The sequence below is a fragment of the Puma concolor genome, chromosome C2 (genome assembly GCF_028749965.1).
Source record: "Puma concolor isolate L17-30 chromosome C2, mPumCon1.1.hap2, whole genome shotgun sequence".
In the NCBI taxonomy this organism is placed as follows: domain Eukaryota; kingdom Metazoa; phylum Chordata; class Mammalia; order Carnivora; family Felidae; genus Puma; species Puma concolor.
The window spans coordinates 8174771-8192992 of record NC_141675.1 but is presented as its reverse complement, the minus strand read 5'-3'; the positions used below and the strand labels follow the sequence as shown (position 1 = coordinate 8192992).

Here is an 18222-nt window from a genome sequence, read left to right as displayed (position 1 = left end):
CCAGTATTTTACCAAATTAATTTGCAGTCAATGCAACCGCAATCATAATCTCCATGAAAAAAAAAGTTCCTCTTTGTTGCTACTTTGAACGATTTTGAAGTTTACAATAAATGTCTCAGAGTAGAAAAACAAACTTTTGCAACTAGGATAACATGATACTGGCTCAGGAATGGAAAAACGGGTGAATATAATAGGGAATTCAGAAGCAGATCCTCATTATCCAAGGACTTATTAATGGAATGGCTCAGGATCCCTAAAATTCTCAGATTGCAAAAGGTCATCACAACATTGTTGGTGGGAATCTGGATGGGTTTGTGTTGGAAGATTGCCTATTTTTCCACTCATATTTCTCATAAAATCTCATTCCTTCGATTAAGGTTACGTGCACAAGAAGGTTTACGGTATTATTGTTGCTGCAGCAAAACAGGACATAGCCTGTAGTCCATCAGGATCGGAATGGTTGACAAATTGTGAAATCTTAAAGGATCAAGAAAACAAGTTAGATATTGATCTGGAAAGTCTAGAATAACAATGTATCAAGCTGTGAACAGTGAAGACATTAGGTGACTAGCATTGGAAAGTCATTTTTACTTCAATGCGTTTTTTGCATGCTTTGACATTTTCACAATAAAAATGCACTTGTCTTTTATAAGAAAACGACCTATCTCGTTTTTCTTTTTAAATAATGGTGCTTGGAATATTATGCGTCCATAAAAATAATAAGTTCAAAGGCTACTGAGCAACACAGGCAATTGCTCATGATGTATTTTTACGTAAAAGAAAAAGCTGGAGGGGCGCCTGGTGGCTCAGTCAGTTAAGCGTCTGACCCGATTTCGGCCCAGGTCATGATCTCATGGTTTGTGAGATCAGGCCCCGTGTCGGGCTCTGTGCTGACAGTGTGGAGCCTGCTTGGGATTCTCCCTCCCTCTCTGCCCCTCCCTGCTCATGCTCTCTCTCTCTCAAAATAAATATATAAACATTAGAAAAAAAAAGGCTAGATATAAAACTATATATAGCATATGAAGCCAAATTTGTAAATATACATATTCATGCATGAAAAAAAACTGGAAGAAAATGCAACAGTATGTTTATGGTGGTTAATTCTAGGGTTCTTTGGTTTTATTATTTATATTTTTGTGTGTCTGTGTCTGCATTTTCTAATTTTTTTTTCACTGAACATGTTTTACTTTAAAAATAGAAGACGGGCGCCTGGGTGGCTCAGTCAGTTAAGCGTCCGACTTCGGCTCAGGTCATGATCTCATGGTCCGTGAGTTTGAGCCCCGCGTCGGGCTCTGTGCTGACAGCTCGGAGCCTGAAGCTTGTTTCAGATTCTGTGTCTCCCTCTCTCTGACCCTCCCCCATTCATGCTCTGACTCTGTCTCAAATATAAATAAATGTTAAAAAAATTTTTTTTTAAAAACAGAAGAAAAAGTCTTAAAAAGGGGAAGAAAGAAAGTGAATGCGTGTCCTTAGCATCTAAAAATGCTGTCACCCTGGGGCAACTGGAGGCTTGTTCATATGAAAACAGGCTGCAAAGTATGGCTCCAGGTACCATCCACACTAGACTGGGACACATGAGGAAACCAGATCCAGACCTGGTGGAATTTACTCAGCCAGTGTTCATGATGTAATAATCTTTGTGAACCTTCTAAGCCGGGGCTTGGCAACATGTATTTGGCACATGAAAATACTGGCCAGACAGGTCGGGACGTGCATCTGTGGGTGATCGTCAGCACACTTGGATCCTTTCCCTCACCTGAGTCAGAAGGCTTTGCGGGCAGAGCCACCTTCTCAGGCATCCGGAGGCTACCAGGCAAGTTGGAGAGCTGCCCCTGTCCCTCTGAACTGACTGTCCACATTAGAGGGTGGGATCGCCCACCTCTGCCCCCAGGCCAGGCTCACACCTTGAGACCTACATTCTCAAACCCAAGTGAGACCTCAGACAGGTCGAGTATTGGGTTCTCTACTGTAGGTTCTTAGATACGTGGATAATCATTCTTTTTTTTAATTTTTTTATTATTTTTGAGAGGAGGGGAGGGACAGAGAGGGGGTGGAGAGAGAATCCCAAGCAGGCTCTGCGTTGTCAGCACAGAGCTGGACGGACATGGGGCTCGATCTCACAAACCATGAGATCATGACCTAAGCCAAAATCAAGAGTCAGATGCTTAACTGCCTGAGCCACCCAGGTACCCCGACATAGATAATCATTCTTTTTTTTTTTTTTAATTTTTAATGTTTATTTATTTTTGAGAAAGAGAGAATGAGCAGGGGGAGGGGCAGAGAGAGAAGGAGACACAGAATCCGAAGCAGGCTCCAGGCTCTGAGCTGTCGGCATGGAACCCGATGCAGGGCTCGAACCCATGAGCAGCGAGATCATGACCTGAGCCGAAGTGGGACGTTCAACCGACTGAGCCACCCAGGCGCCCCAATAATCACTCTTTAATAAACTTTGTAAAAATAAACACATGCACACATTTTCCTTAGGGCCAGTCGAATTTAAGAGGTCAGCTTCTCTGACCTTCACTCCCTCTGGGAAAAGGATGATTTCACCTGCCCCCTCTCCTGTTTCGAGTTCAGAGGAGCCCCCTGCCCTCTGCCCCGACTAGGGTCAGAACTGGAGGGAGAGGAATTAAGCATTGCCAGAAATAAAAGGAGATGGAGAAAAGAGGTGTTTCCAGAGTTTCTCTCCTGGACAGAAGAGCATGTTGGCTGAAGTACGTTAGCAAGCGATCAGGGATGAGCAGAGGTCATGGAGACCTTGCTAGGGAGGATCGATCCGGTTCCCTGTGGGGCTCCCTTTGGCCAAGTGGGGGTGGTGTGAGTCTGGGGTGGGCACTGGGTCTCCCGAGCCCCAAGGGCTGCCTGCAGGGTCCCCCACTCTGTCCTCCCCAGGCAGTGTGCAGCCTCTCCCAACAAGGCATGTCACAGGCATGTGTACCGGGGCTCCAGCCTTTCCTGCAAGGCTCAAAGTTTTGGGGAGCGGCCGGATCCGGAGGTGAATTCTCACGCACATCCCTGCATGACTACTCAGTAAATGCAGGGGTCTGAAGATGTCAGTTTTGCCGATGGCACTTTGCTGAGCCAGCCCATTGTTCCCTCAGGCTAGTGGCGGGGGCGGGGGTGGGGGGGTGGGCAGGGGCACTGCTTCCTTCCTCAGCTGCCCAAGTAGGCGGGAGGGGTGGGGATTAACCAATGGTGCTGTGTCCACTATGTTCACAGGCTGACCCAGCCCTTGTCCCCTGCCCCTGGGTCTCACCAGAAGCCAGGATCTTTGGCCTCTGGCTGGCCTCATGCCCCTCTAGGTGGTCAAAGTCCCCTTCTTTCATTTTCATTTTCCCTGCTCAGCCATGCATGGTTGAGACTGATGTCCCCCGAGCACTGGAATTTGGGGTCTAGGGTATCCCTGGAGTCAGTGCTGACTGACACACACACCACGCCAACACTGAGTTTATATTAACGACAACCTCGGGGCGCCTGGGTGGCTCCGTCGGTTGGGTGTCCGACTTCGGCTCAGGTCATGATCTCACCATCCGTGGGTTCGAGCCCCGCGTTGTCAGGCTCTGTGCTGACAGCTCGGAGCCTGGAGCCCGCTTCCGATTCTGTGTCTCCCTCTCTCTCTGCCCCTCCCCCGCTCAAGCTCTGTCTCTGTCTCTCTCAAAAAAATAAACATTAAAGGGGCGCCTGGGTGGCGCAGTCGGTTGGGCGTCCGACTTCAGCCAGGTCACGATCTCGCGGTCCGTGAGTTCGAGCCCCGCGTCGGGCTCTGGGCTGATGGCTCAGAGCCTGGAGCCTGTTTCCGATTCTGTGTCTCCCTCTCTCTCTGCCCCTCCCCCGTTCATGCTCTGTCTCTCTCTGTCCCAAAAATAAATAAACGTTGAAAAAAAAAAATTAAAAAAAAAAAATAAACATTAAAGAAATACTAATTATATATTAATGACAAGCTTCCAGTTGATGCCTGCAGAAGCCGTCTGGGCCAAGGGACAGTTACTGTATCAATTACTGACCAATGTGATGGCATTCAGTTACTCCCAAATCCCACCATACAAAGGGCATCAAACCTACCTAATATAGGCCCATCTAAAAGGAGGCCGCACCCGGGGAGGGCTCAGTCCTCTCCCCTGTCAGCAAGTATTTCTCTTGGGACCACTTTCATTATCTTGTCAGCACTCGGGGGAGTCACAAGACTCTCAGGTTTATTTAGCTGTTGGTTTAAAGCCGCTTGGGTCCGTAAAGGGATCCCAGGTCTTGAATCATTTGCCAAACATCTGGCGCCCTGTAATTTCCCTAGACTTCGGACTCAAATACCCTGGAAGTGGTCAGTACAACACAGGGAGCGGGCGAGCAAGCTCGGACCCCCGTTGAGTGAACTGGCAAACTGGTCTTGTTTCCGATCCCATCAGAAGATGGATGGGCAGACCCCAGAAGGCGCCCTCCCCTCCAGACCCCCAAAGGAACGCCTGCTGCCCTCCCCTCCCCTTCCCCTCCCCCCGCCCTCCCCACCCCCCCCACCCCCCCCCCCGGCTCAGGTACCTGAAGAAGTATGGCCAGAAACCTCTTCTCAGCCTCATTGCGGCCGTAGCACCGGAAGCTATGTGTGTAGAGCGAGTACACGTAGCCGTAGAGGGACACTTTCATGATGTGGCTGCTGTTCAGCCCCACCTTGTCTCCGGCCACGAAGGATATTTGGGTAGAGGCACCACCTAAATCCAGGGCACCTGTGGTCTCCACTCCGTTCGGATGCACCCACATATGCCACAGGTTCTTCTGCACGGTGGGGAAAGGAAACGAGAGAAAAGGCCAGAGGCACCATCTCTGTTTGCCCGGGACTCTCCACCCAAGGCCCAGCTCTTTTTGCTAAGAAGTCTGACAAGAGCATCTGGAGGCCGAAACGCTCTTTTATTTCAAGGGTGGCGAACTCAAATGCTTCCAGGGGCTAGACAGGCAACATAAACGAATGAGGTAGGTTAGGTGGGGACGACAGGGAAGGTTAGGTGGGGGACTGTGGCAAACTGGGGACCGCACGAGCCACGTTCCGTTCCGGTCTAGCCACACTCTTCCGGTTGGTTATTGCCAACGTGAGCCCACTGGGACCAGTGCTTCCAGCTTTTGCGGGTTGTGGGGGTCAGGGAAAGCTAGAAATGTGGATTTGTATGTGACGTTTCTTTGTGTGTGTGTGTGTGTGTGTGTGTGTGACATTTCTAAAATATGAACTGCTGGCAATTAACTAAAATTTAAGAATATATTTGAGGGGGAACAAGATAGGTGTTGGGCTGGATAAGGCTCACGTCCTCTGTAACATGGTGATTGTCCCTTGGGGTCGGCTTTCCTTTGCACAAGGGGCAGGGCAGGGTAAGGGACCCGGGGACACAGGACGGTTTGGGAAGCAGACTGCCTGAGGGCTCTGGAAGTTCCAGAGGGCTGCGGAGCTTCTTAGAAGAGTCATTCTCCAGCTACCCTTCAAAAAACCCACAGCCTTTAGATTTAGATCCCCCCACCTCCAATTTCTTATCAGCTAGTAAAGTGATGCTATTCCCTGTCCCCTGTGCATTTGGTCCTATTTACGATGCAGTGTTTTTGCCCCAGCTCTATGTGTATTTTCTTAGCTATTGTCTCATCGTTGTTTCCTCAATGCAGTATATGATAGGGATGACACAGGACAGATGCCCCTGTCAGCATGCACCTCTGCTTACGTGACCACCCACAGGGGACGGGGTAGATAGCAAAATTAAAAACCATGCATTTGTTTTCACACACCTCCAGGAAATTTCCCATTAAATAGTTGGCTGTAATCCATCCATATATCCCTTCCTCTTGCCCAGAAATGATTTGAGCACCCCTAAAATCAAAGGGCTGGGACTTGAAGTAGTTTTGGATGCTGGCAAGGACTTCATTAGCTGCTGTTTCATTCTGTAACCTATGCAAGGCACAGAACACAAAAGGCTGAGTGCCTGGACAAGAGAGTCTTCAAATAATTTCACTCAGGTGAAAAGGCAAACCTCCCCACCCCTCCGCTGGCAGGGATGGTTTTCCAGATGTGTGCAAAACTGGCAACCTTCTGCAGGTCAAAACCTCCCAGGCAACCAAGGCAGATGCCCTTGTTACCTGTCACACCGCCAGGCAGACAAACGGCTTTGCGTAAAAACACCCCTTGTTCTCTCCTCCCCTACCTGTTCCTGTCTCGTTCGCTAGCAACCAGCTGATCAAAAGGGCCTTCTGCTCAATCACCATTGCTCTGTCTCAGATCAGCACAGGCAAGGGGGTTGGTGAAGGCACAGGGGTGGCATAAGGAATCCGCTGGGGGCATCATATAGAGGAGCCCTCGCCAGGCCAGAAGGAAGGGGGATCTTTAGGAGGAGGGGGGAAAGAAAGAGGGTTAGGCGTTCAGCAGTCGCTGCTTTGCTCTCAGGGAAGGCTTCATCGTGAGGGTATATAACGGCTATCATGGCCGTCAGTGGATTGGAATCCATCAGTGCGCTGACCCACGGGAAAGTGGAAACATAGTATTCTAATATCACTCATGACGGGGCATTATACTATTGTTCACTGGCTGCCATTTTACCTTATGGAAGCACATTCACTTGGGAGGGTACCTCCCGTTTCATCACGGGGTTAAGAAAACCGGGGCACTGGCTCACTATTGGCTCAAGGAGGAGAAAGAGCCACGCCACAAGCTCAGGTCCATTCTAATTCAGCCACAAGTGATCACTGTTTGGAAAATAATCCAAGAGTCTTCCTAGTTTTATCAGTTCCCCTCCCAGAGGATTCTCATTAAATGCTTTTTTTTTTTTAATAGTTGACTTTTCCCTCAATGGAAACATCAGCTAGATCCTCAGAAGGAATGGATTACCATCAGAAAGTTTTACAAGGAAGAGTTAATATTTAATTTATTCAAATGGGACATTCACTGTTTTCCCAAGTGGTGAACTTTCTATTCCATGGTTTTTGTCAGGGGCTATAAGTCACAGAGTCTTCTAGTTATTCCTCACTGAGAGGAGTGGGAGAAAAAGCAACTAAGAAAAAGTCGGATGCTTTGTTTCCATAAAAAAAGAAAAGGCAGAAGGAAGGCATTTCTGTATCATTTCTTTCAGGTGAACTCAATCATTTTGAAACACCCTGGAGATTCCAAGCGGGGCAAAGAAATGCAACTTTTTCCCACGTTCTGTTCGGTCAACGAGGATAGAGGGATAGAAACAAGGAGAGGAAAACCTCAAGGAACAGGCCCAATCCAACCGAGGGTGCTTCGTGATTTCTTTTAACCATCATGTTAAAGTGGCTCTGTTTGTTTGTTTCTGTGTATCTTCTTTATGCCCACACATATAATTTTATGTTACTGGCACCACAGACAAAGTGGCTTTGAAGCAATATGAGTGTCATCTTTGGGGGATAAAGCCTTATTTTCAAAGTTCAGAGCAGGCTTTACCCTGGGTAGATTTAAGTTTGATTTAACAACAACAAAAAAAAACTATTTTTCTTGGGGCGCCTGGGTGGCTCAGTTGCTTGAGTGTCTGGCTCTTAATTTTGGCTCAGGTCATGATCTCAAGGTTCGTGAGTTTGAGCCCCACGTCAGGCTCTGTGCTGACCATGCAGAGCCTACTTGAGATTCTCTGTCTCCCTCTCTCTCTCTCTCTCTCTCTCTGCCTTTCCCCTGTGAGCTCTCTCTCTCTCTCTCAAAAAGAAATAGACATTAAAGAAAAAGAAATATATTCTCTTAAAAAATAAAAATAAAAACTATTTTTCCTTTATTTCAAGGTCAAGGAGCTACAATAATGGGGGAAAAAAAGAGAGATCGAAAGGGCACTTGAACACAGTGCAACTGGGCTAAAAGTCATGGCTACAAATCTAGAAGGAACTGCTAAATTGAATGAAATGAGCTGTTTGTTTCCTGATAGCTGCAAAGGCTTTGCCTGAGGTGAAGTGCAGAAATTCCACTAATTTTTTTAGAGGGAGAAGAGGGGCAGAGAATCCTAAGCAGACTCCACATCAGTGTGGAGCCTGACATGGGGCTCGATCTCACAACCGTGAGATCGTGAGCGGAGCTGAAATCAAGAGTCGGACGCTTAACTGACTGAACCACCCAGGCGCCCCAGTGAAAAACCACTCTTGTAAAGCAGATTGCAGCGAGATCGTGTACGTGAGTAGACGCCACGTAACTGTGGGTCGCACTCAGGATGGCTGCTAGCACACCGGGGTCAGAAGACCAGGCATCCAAAACAGTTTTTACTTTTCTAAAAAACTAGAGGTATACCCCATGGGATTTCATGTCACCTGCCTTTTTTTCCCCAGAGTTCTCGGGAAAATCACCAAGGTGGAGGGAATCCCTTTTAGAGCAGTCTCTTTCTGGGTATTAAAATAAAGACTAAAAGCGTCCCAACTTTTAAAGCCTAAATTTATGGCAGAATATGGGCTTCTTTCTTTCGGATTTGTCCCCAGGCAGAGAGTTACATTCTTGGCAAGGCTCAACACATTCTTGATTTCGGTCAGATGGGCTCCGTGGGGCCACCCCAGCCCTTACCTCAGCAAGCGCATCCCCGCCGTGGCCCCCAGGTAAATGCGGGTGGATCTATGGAGGTGGGCTGGAATCTGCCCCTGGACTTTTTGCATGCAATCCTCAAAGGCTTTGGGCACATCTTGGGGGTTTTTCCCATAGCTGGAGATCCCAGAGCCTGAGGAGCAAGCAGTCAGCACTTCTTAGCATTCCCAGGAACCAACAAGAGCACTACAATTTCGAAATAAACACCAGATCGGCTTTGGGAAGCAGTGGGCTCGAGTGGGGGGGTTGAAAACAGGTGGAGGTGCTAAGTCCCATGTGGTCACACTGAAGTGTCAACTCCCCAAATACAGAAGGAAGGAATTACAAAAGTGAAAACATGAAACAGGATCTGCTTAAGAAAAAGGTCTCATTACGGAAATTTCAAACATCAATAGAAGTAGGGAAGAAGATATAATGGACCCCCTTGTACCCACCTCCCAGCTCTCACAATGATCACCTCTGGTGTCGTCTGTTCTCTCTCCCCACAGAACGAACTGCAGAGATGGTATTATTTCATTCCTTTTTTTTTTTTAATTTTTTTTTTAACGTTTATTTATTTTTGAGACAGAGAGAGACAGAGCATGAACGGGGGAGGGGCAGAGAGAGAGGGAGACACAGAATCGGAAACAGGCTCCAGGCTCTGAGCCAACAGCCCAGAGCCCGACGCGGGGCTCGAACTCACGGACCGTGAGATCGTGACCTGAGCTGAAGTCGGACGCTTAACCGACTGAGCCACCCAGGCGCCCCTCATTTCATTCTTGAAATACTTCACTATGTTTCACTAAAATATACAAATAATTCTTCTTCTTCTTCTTTTTGTTCAGCGATAATCGTATCTGCTTTTTGCCTCTCTAGTCTCCTTTCACACGACCTGCCTTTTGGAAAGTGTACTTGTGTTTTGGTTTGTTTAAAGATTTTATTTAAAAAATTTTTAATGTGTATTTGTTTTTGAGGGAGAGACAGAACATGAGTGGGGGAGGGCCAGAGAGAGAGGGAGACACAGAATCTGAACCAGGGTCCAGGCTCTGAGCTGTCAGCTGTCAAACTCGGGAACAGAGAGATCATGACCTGAGCCAATGTCAGATGCTCAACTGACTGAGCTACCCAGGCGCCCCTAAAGATTTCATTTTTAAGTGATCTCTACATATAACGCAGGGCTCGAACCTACAACTCCACGATCAAGAGTCACATGCTCCACTGACTGAGCCAGCCAGGTGCTCTAGTAAATTCACTTCTTCACAGAATTTCCACCCAATGGGTTTTGAGACACAGTAAAAGGTGGGACAGGAAAAATGAAACAAAAATTCAAATCTATTCCATGTGTTCAAACATGGAGGGAAAAAAGGAATCTTGTCATGATTTATCTTCAGGAAACGTTGTGGCATAACTATATGTAATTTAAGATGTTATCCTAAACATTAAATACGAAAGAATACCAAAAAGTCCACGTTTATCAATGTCAACAAGAAATAATACAGCTAGAGAGACCTATAACTCAAACAAACCCATGACAGGGTTCCTCAGCTTGGTCAGAAATCTCCATGAAGCTGAAATGAACGATCACAGAAAGAATTGAAAGTAGGGTTAGGCAAGAATTCTTTTAAAGCAGCGTGAGCACCTGCCTGCTATTACGCCTGTAGAAACGAACAGAACCAAATTCTAGTTAAGGTGCCTGTTTTCTCCATATTCATCTTTTCCCTCCCTCTCCCCCTCCCCCCACCTCTCTCTTTTTCTCTCCCAGTTTGTTTGAATTAGAGTCCAAATAAATTCCATCCATTCCAGTTGGCTTGTGTGTCTCTTGAGTCTCTCTTTTTTAAAAGATTATTTATTTATTTTGAGAGAGAGAGAGAGAGCGTGCACGCATGCACAAGTGGAGGAGGGGAAGAGAGAGAGAGAGGGAGAGAGAGAGAATCCCAAGCAGGCTCTGCACAGCCAGGGCACAGCCCCATGCAGGGCTCAAACCCTTGAACCCCCAGATCATGACCTGAGCCGCAATCAGACGCTTAACCGACCGAGCTGCCCAGGCGCCCGGACTCTACTTTCAAAATGCCTCTCAAATCTGAGCACTTCCTCCCCTCCCTCCCCAGCACTGTTCTAGATCAGTTTCTGCACGTTGCCACTACCCCCATTTGGGGCCGGACAGTTCTTTGCTGTGGGGCCGTCCTGCGCACTGTGCAATGTTTAGCCGCATCCCTGGCCACCACTAGATGCCAGCAGTATCCCCAACCCCAGTGGGGACAACCAAAAATGTCCCCAGACATTGTTAAATGTTCTCTGGGGAGCAAACTCACCCCACGCTGACAAGTGCAGTCTCGGCCAGACCACCGTCACGTCATAACTTCATGACATCATAACTTCATGACGTCATAATAGCCCTGGTGACCCTGCTTCCAGTCGCAGCCTCTGACTCCATGTCCTACATCCAGAATGCTCCGTGAAATGTAGAGGTCATATCCATGTTAGTCCCCTGACCAGAATCTCCTAGTGGCCTCCCAGTATACTCCGAGGAAACCGCATCTGAGTGCAAGTCAGATGCCTCACTGCAGCTCAGGGCCTCCACGAGCTGGCCTTGACCGAAGTTCTGGCCTCATCTCTCACCTTTTGTCCTCTTATTCATCCTGCCCCAGCCACACTGGCCCCTCTGCCTTTCCTAGAATATGCCGAGCGGCTTCCACCCCTGGCCTTCTCCCTTGCCGGGCCCTCTGTCCAGCACATTCTTCCCTCAAAAATGTGTATGGCTCACACTCTTGCACTTTGCCTCTGTGTAACTGTCCCCTCTTTGTCCTTCCCTGATGATCCTGTCAAAAACAGCCGGACCACTCTCTGTCCGCCTACCTCGCTGCTTTCTCCATACAGCACTTCTCCCTGACATGTTTCATACCCATTTATTTCTGATCTATCGCCTCAATTCGAATGCAAGTTCCACAACAGCACAGACTTTGTATATTTTATTTATCTATTTATTTATCTTTTATTTTTAATTTATTGTTATCTACTTTTTTTAAGTTTTTATGTTTATTTTTGAGAGACAGAGAGTGCGTGAGCAGGGGAGGGGGAGAGAAAGGGAGACACAGAATCAGAAGCAGGCTCCAGGCTCTGAGCTGTCAGCACAGAACCCGACGCGGGGTGCAAACTCATGAACGGTGAGATCATGACTTGAGCCGAAGTTGGATGCTTAACCGACTGAGCCGCCCAGGCGTCCCTATTTTTTATTTACTTTTAAATAAGCTCTGTGCCCAATGTGGGGCTTGAACTCATGACCCCAAGATCAAGAGTCAGATGCTCCACTGACTGAGCCAGCCCGGTGCCCCTGTATATTTCAGTTTGGAATCCCCAGCAAGAACAGTTACCGGCAAACAGTTGGCACTCAATACATATTTATGAGATAAATGAATCAATCAGCCAATGAGATTTTCAAACCAGTATAAAACTCTATACTAAGGGGATCATGCAGTTCAATCTGGATCAGCCAGAGCTGGTCTCTGGAAAGGGACTGGTTAGGAACCTTGCTGGAATGTCAAAACTTGGGGTATCTGAGCATGTCACCTGAGACCTATTTGCATAAGGTCCCATAAGCCTCCTAGAGGGAAGACGGGATTGGGCTCATGGGATCCTGGGATTCACAACCCTAAGAAAGGAGGGTTGGAACTGCTATTCCAATCTGGAGAAAGGCGGCTGGACAGATGACACAAAACTTACTCGAGGATATGTACCCAAGCAAAGGATGCTTTCAAAACTGTAATGGCCAGGTCCCCAGAGCAACTCCTTAAGGCATTTCAGTGGAGGAGATGGCTACACTTAGGCTCCAGTAGAGTTCAAGCCCTGGTTTAAAGGGAACACGTGAATGTCCTTTGTGGGAGGAGATAGCAGCAGGCTTGAGCACCGCACACTGGGAAAGACAGGAGGGGCGTGTAGGGGACCGGTGCCCTCCAGGGAATGGCTTTACGACAAGCAGCCAGAGCTTCAGACACCAGCATGGGGACCAGCAGCTAAGGCAGCACCCGGTGAACTCAGGAAAACAGCGGCAAGTGAGGAGTGATGATACTCACCAGGTCCCTCCTCGCCCACAAGAAAGAAATCTCCAAGAGCCTGGGTATCTGGGAAACACTGCAGGGCAAGCAAGCGTTCACCACCCCCTCAGACTGGCCAAGGCAGGGGAGCCCTGGGAAATTTGCAACTGGGAAACCAGAAACCCAAATTATCCTTGGAGAAGCCACGTGTCTTCAAGGCGATGGCACTTGCCAAACTTCGACTCTGTATTTTGCGATTTAGTTTGTGGTCTTCTGGTCATTTGGAGTATATATATGGATCCCTGAGGCTACTACGATCAAAGGGAAGACTCATTTATGGATATGATGTGGGCTCCATGACCCTGCCCCTCTCCTAAATCACATCCTGGGTGGCCAAGGGCCCCTCCCATGAAGGTCACATCTACCCCTACAGCCAGAAGATCATCAGGACTGACTTGGCTGAATTGCTCTCCGGGTCTAAAGACAGATCTGGACAGACTAACTTCGTGGCAAGAATATCCAGGAGCTCTAAACCGTGCCATGAATAATAACAGCTAACACTTACTAAGTGCTTACCACGTGCATTTGCTACCTGCTTTACACATATCACGTCATTGAATCTTCAAATGATTCCCAGGGGATGGGCGTTACTATTCTCATGCTTCGTATTTTAGAGATGAAGAGGTCAAAACTCAGAGAGGTCAGAAACATCTCAGGAACTCACACAGGAGGGATGAGGTGACGTCTTAACGACTGCCCTACACGACCCTCTCTTTTCTGGAAGTGGCTGGTCTCACCTTTCAAAATGAACATCCTGCTGCCCTCTTTCATGCTTGAAGGGGAGGAGATGGCTCAGAAGTGAGGACGGCAGAGAGGGGATCTCCGGCTGAGCTCCGAGCAAGGCCGTGGCCACCTGTGTCTTGTGGATAACAACGCAATCGGTACTCAGAAAACATCCGAGTGCCCCGTTGTGAGAGAGGCCAGCCAGACGCCCCTTCAAATAAAGGCTTAGGGTCTCCGCTGTCCGCTCCTTCATGGTTTGCCTTAGCTGCAGACAGCTGCCTTGCTCAACGTCTTGCTCTTCCCAGGATGCCGCCATCCAACAACTGAGGGCAACGGGGGTATCTTGGGCCATGCAAGCTAACTGATCGCCCGGAGCTCCGTCAGGCCCATGTGGCAGTATGACTTCTCTTTCTGGCCAGTCCTCCTCCTTCTCCCTTCCCCCCACAGGTATGGATCTCTCACAATTACCTTGCATCCCAAACTCTGTCTCAATATCCGCTCATCGACAACCTAACCTGGACACCTAGGTACCAGGGTAGGTGAGCTCCTGGCTGCCCTCCATTGAAAGGCAGATGATCAGAATTCGCCCTGTTATTCAAAGATCTCTGTTAGTCTCCCTGTGGGAAAGGCTAATTCTGCTTCCCAGCTTTTTCAATGCCATGACCCCAGAGATGATTATCTTTGGGCAGATCATGGAGGCAAATGAAGGAGGCTGCTTGGGGCTGGGGGAAACCGGTCCAGGGTCTCTAACCTGTTGTCCGTGGGCTGAGGGTATACCTCAGTAACACATTCAGGATGTGTTAACATCCTGGTCAGGAAGCTCCAGGCCAAGTCAGAGATCATGATGCTCTGAAGAGGGTGGTTTTTAGAAAGGCACACACATAAGGGATGGATCACTGGGTTCTACTCCTGAAACCAATACTACACTGTGTTTGAATTTAAATAAATAATTTATTTAAACAATAAGTTATTTAAATAAATACATTTAAAAGAATAAAAAGGCACACACAGACACACACACACTAACTGGGGTTGGTTATGTGTGCCAAAGACTTAATTGTGGGGTACTTGAGGCTCAGTCGGTTAAGTGTCTGACTCTGGGTTTCAGCTCAAGTCATGATCTCACGGTTTGTGGGTTCGAGCCCCACACTGGGCTCTGCACTGACAGTGTGGAGCCTGCTCAGGATTCTCTGTCTCCCTCTCTCTCTGCCCCTCCCCCCACTCGTTCTCTCTTTCTCCCCCCCCTTCTCAAAAATAAATAAACCTTAAATATAAAAGACAAGATTATAAAACTTTCACTGAAGGATATCTTTATGATCTCAGGCTAAAGGATTTCTTAAATACACAAGAGCAAAACCATAAAAGAGAAGACTGATAATTGTGCCTACATAAAAAGAACTCCTGTTCACCAAAAGACACAATGAAGAGACTTAAAAAGACAAATCATTAGCTGTGAGGAAATATGAGAACAACATAATAATAATGCTAGCTGGGCACTCATATTCACAATATGTATAAAGAACTCCGGGGGCGCCTGGGTGGCTCAGTCGGTTAAGTGACCGACTTTAGCTCAGGTCATGGTCTCACGGTTCATGGCTTCGAGCCCCATGACGGGCTCTGTGCTGACAGCTCGGAGCCCGGATCCTGCTTCGGATTCTGTGTCTCCCTTTCTCTACACCCCTCCCCCACTCATGCTGTGTCTCTCTCAAAATAAATAAACATTAAAAAAAAAAAAAAAGAACCCCAATGAGTCAATGAGAAAAAGTCAAGAATAGGAATTTCACAAAACCAGAAATGATCATGTGACATATAAATATACAATACATAAGCATATTTATAACTTATAATGTTATAAGTAAATTAAAATATAAATATACTCAACCTTATCTCTTCCATAATCATGGAAACACAAATGCCCATCAACAGGGAAGAACGTATGAGCTTCCTCTCCTCCCTATTAACACACATGGATCTTAAAAACCCAACGTCCGTAAACGAAGCAAATTACAGAATAAATGTTGACTCCATTTATGTGTATACATGTTTGATCCCACTTTCAAAAACAGGAAAAACTAAACGCATAGGGATGAAACTGTAGGAAGGACAAAGGAAACAGTGAATGTAAAATTCAGGCTATGTTGTGGAGGGTCATTAAAGATGCCGAGAATGTTCTGTCTCAAGGGTGGGCATCTCTCAGGCCAAATCCAGTTCATCACCTTTTTTTTTTGTACAGCCCGTGGGCTAAGACCGTTTTTACAATTTTAAATACTAGGGAAAAAATTAAAAGAATATGTTGTGACGCTTGAAAATTATATGAAATTCAAAATTTCAGGGTCTATAAATCAAGCTTTACTGGACCCGAGCCATGGCCGTCTGGTTATGCCTTGTCCATCTATCTCTACCACCGCCAATCCCCACCCTGACATATACAGCCAATTAGAATACAATTCCCCTGCTGGAATACAATTTTCCACGACTCCCTCATGTTTCTGCATGTCCTACGAGCAGAAGCCCCGACTGCCTTTGCTCCGGATTATACTTTCAAGGCTCAGAAGATAGAGACAGTGTTTCTCCCCAGATCAAAAGGCAGGCATTATAAAATGTCTCAGATTCCCTAATCTCGGGGTTCCTCTTCTGTAATCCGACCCACCGTGCGAGCAGATACTATCTGGCCCTCCTTACATCACCTGGTGCAAAGTGAAACTCAGAGAACCAGCACAAGAAAATGCTGATACTCTGCCTACCGCTAGTACTGTGAGTAAGAAACCATCCTTTGTTCTGACCCAGGAGACTTGTGCCTTCCGTCAGCATTCAAGCAAATGTGGCAGGGTAAAATCTCACACCACGCACCGCCATGTTTTAGACATGAGAAAACTGAAGCCCAGGGGAAGGGGGTGACTGGCCCAAGGTCACTGCATGGATGGGGAGTGCCACTACCATTGGATGCCATATGTTCCTGATGCCCAGTGCAGGGCTCATTCCTGCCTCCAGGCAGCTTCTTGGGATCCCTCCAGGCCTCTCAAGGCCCTTAGGACTCTCCCTTGCTTCCCTTTGGGCCTCCTGCACACAGTCCGGGCCTTACCTTTCACACTACACTTGAAGGTTTGACTGACCACTCCGGTATCATTCTCCTTCTCCGCTGGCCACTGATAGACGTAGACGGTGGTTCTGGAAGACCCGGCATCGAGCACGATTCCGTACTGAACGAAAGGGGGAAGGGAGAGTCAGAAATGGGCTGGGCCTCTCTGAGGACTCTTTTCCGACGGGCCACCGAGAACCCCGAATACTCTCCAGAGGGTGATCCACACTGCTTCATTTGGGGAGGGGCTGACCAAGGGGAAAAACCGAGTTTCTCCAAACCAACTTTGTCTCCTTGGGCTGTGGGGGAAGGGGATGGGGGTGGGGTGGGTCAGGTGTTCTAGGGCATGGTTCTCACTCTTGGCCCACATTAGAATCACTTGGGGAGTTTTGGAAACTCCCAGGGTCAAGGCCACATCCCAGACCCATTAAATCAGAATCTCCGGGAGTGGACCCAGGCATCCGCAGTTTCTAAAGCTCCCTTGGTGATTCCAATAGGCAGCCAAGGTTGAAAATTAATACTCCGAGGATCTTACTTGTTCCCTGATTCTTCCTCTTCCAGACCTCTGAGGTGGGGGGACAGAAGCCACCTGGGCCTCAGGAGGGAAATGAAAATATTCAGTCGCCTGCTGCCCTCTGTTCTTCAAACTTCCAGGCCAATAAGCCTGAAGTAAATATAGGAAATTCTCACAAGGGTGACACACGTCAATACCTGCACTGGCCTGCAGAATGAAGGTATTCATAATTCAGGAGAAAAACCCCAAAATGCCAACTAACGTTGACATACTGTCCCCCTTTGGTAACACGGTACATGGACAGACAGGGGGGTCTGCCAGAGCAGTGTCAGGACTAGCTGTGCACAGGAGAGCAGGCTAGGAGTCCTGGACCATGTCCCCACCTTGAGGCAGGCACCAGGAAGCTTCCTCCCCTGAGGGTGTGGCCCGGCCCAGGCCCTGGACCAAGCCTGAGCAGGAAAGGGCATGCGTTAGCAGCCTACGGGGATTGGAATGAGTAATGCTGACCTAGGTCAGTATGTGCGTGGGCCCGGAGTCAGCCCAGGGCAGTGGAGGCTTCTGGAGCTTTTCTCCAATTCCACTGTTGTTGGGTTAAGCTAGCTGGTCTCAGGGAGGAAGATGGATTTGGGTTCTGGAAGCAGGTCGAACTCAGACGGATGCTTGCTTGCTTTGCGACCCTAGGTAGCAAGAGGCCTAACGTCTCTGGGTTTCCTCATGTACAGACAACTTAACTTGCAGAAGTAAACAGACCCTATGCCTAACACTCGTGGCTGCTCAATAAACACAGGTGATATGGAAAGATCAACAAAGCAAAATAAACAAAACCACAAAGACCAGAGGAAAGAGAAGTAAATAACGCCCCTCAAATCCCACTATTGTTATAACACCTTGCTATACATCTTTTCTAATGGCCGCCTGTGCATACAGCTACATATATGAAAATGCGGTCAGACATATGTTTTCAATTCAACCCAGGATTATACTGTACGTAGACTTTTCCAACGCTCTGTTCTTACATAAAAAGTATATCATGTACATCTCTCGCCGCCAATAAAAATACTGATATCGCTTTCAATACATTCCCCACCTCTTCCGTGAGATGTACAATAATCCATTTAACCAATTCCCTGATGCTAGCCATTTGGGAGGGCTCCAGCTTTCTACTATCAACAAATGCTTGTTTCATTTGAAACAAGGGGACCGAATAAAAACGGGTGGCCCTAGCTCCTCAATCGCAGCTTTCCCATTATATTGACACGGAACATCCTGCGTCCGTCGGTATTTGAACTTAGACACCCACCTAATC

General features: G+C 47.7%; 1 protein-coding gene across 1 annotated transcript in view; it reads right to left on the bottom strand.

Annotated features, from left to right (window-relative positions):
- Nucleotides 1–18222, bottom strand: part of ENTPD3 (ectonucleoside triphosphate diphosphohydrolase 3) — a 38698-nt gene that overhangs the window by 8023 nt on the left and 12453 nt on the right. The window contains exons 4-7 of the mRNA XM_086720512.1: nt 16406–16523; nt 8513–8663; nt 5755–5914; nt 4531–4764 (exon numbers count right to left, since the gene is read on the bottom strand). Coding sequence (XP_086576638.1) covers nt 4531–4764; nt 5755–5914; nt 8513–8663; nt 16406–16523 — 663 coding nt within the window. The remainder of the gene's footprint in view (nt 1–4530; nt 4765–5754; nt 5915–8512; nt 8664–16405; nt 16524–18222) is intronic.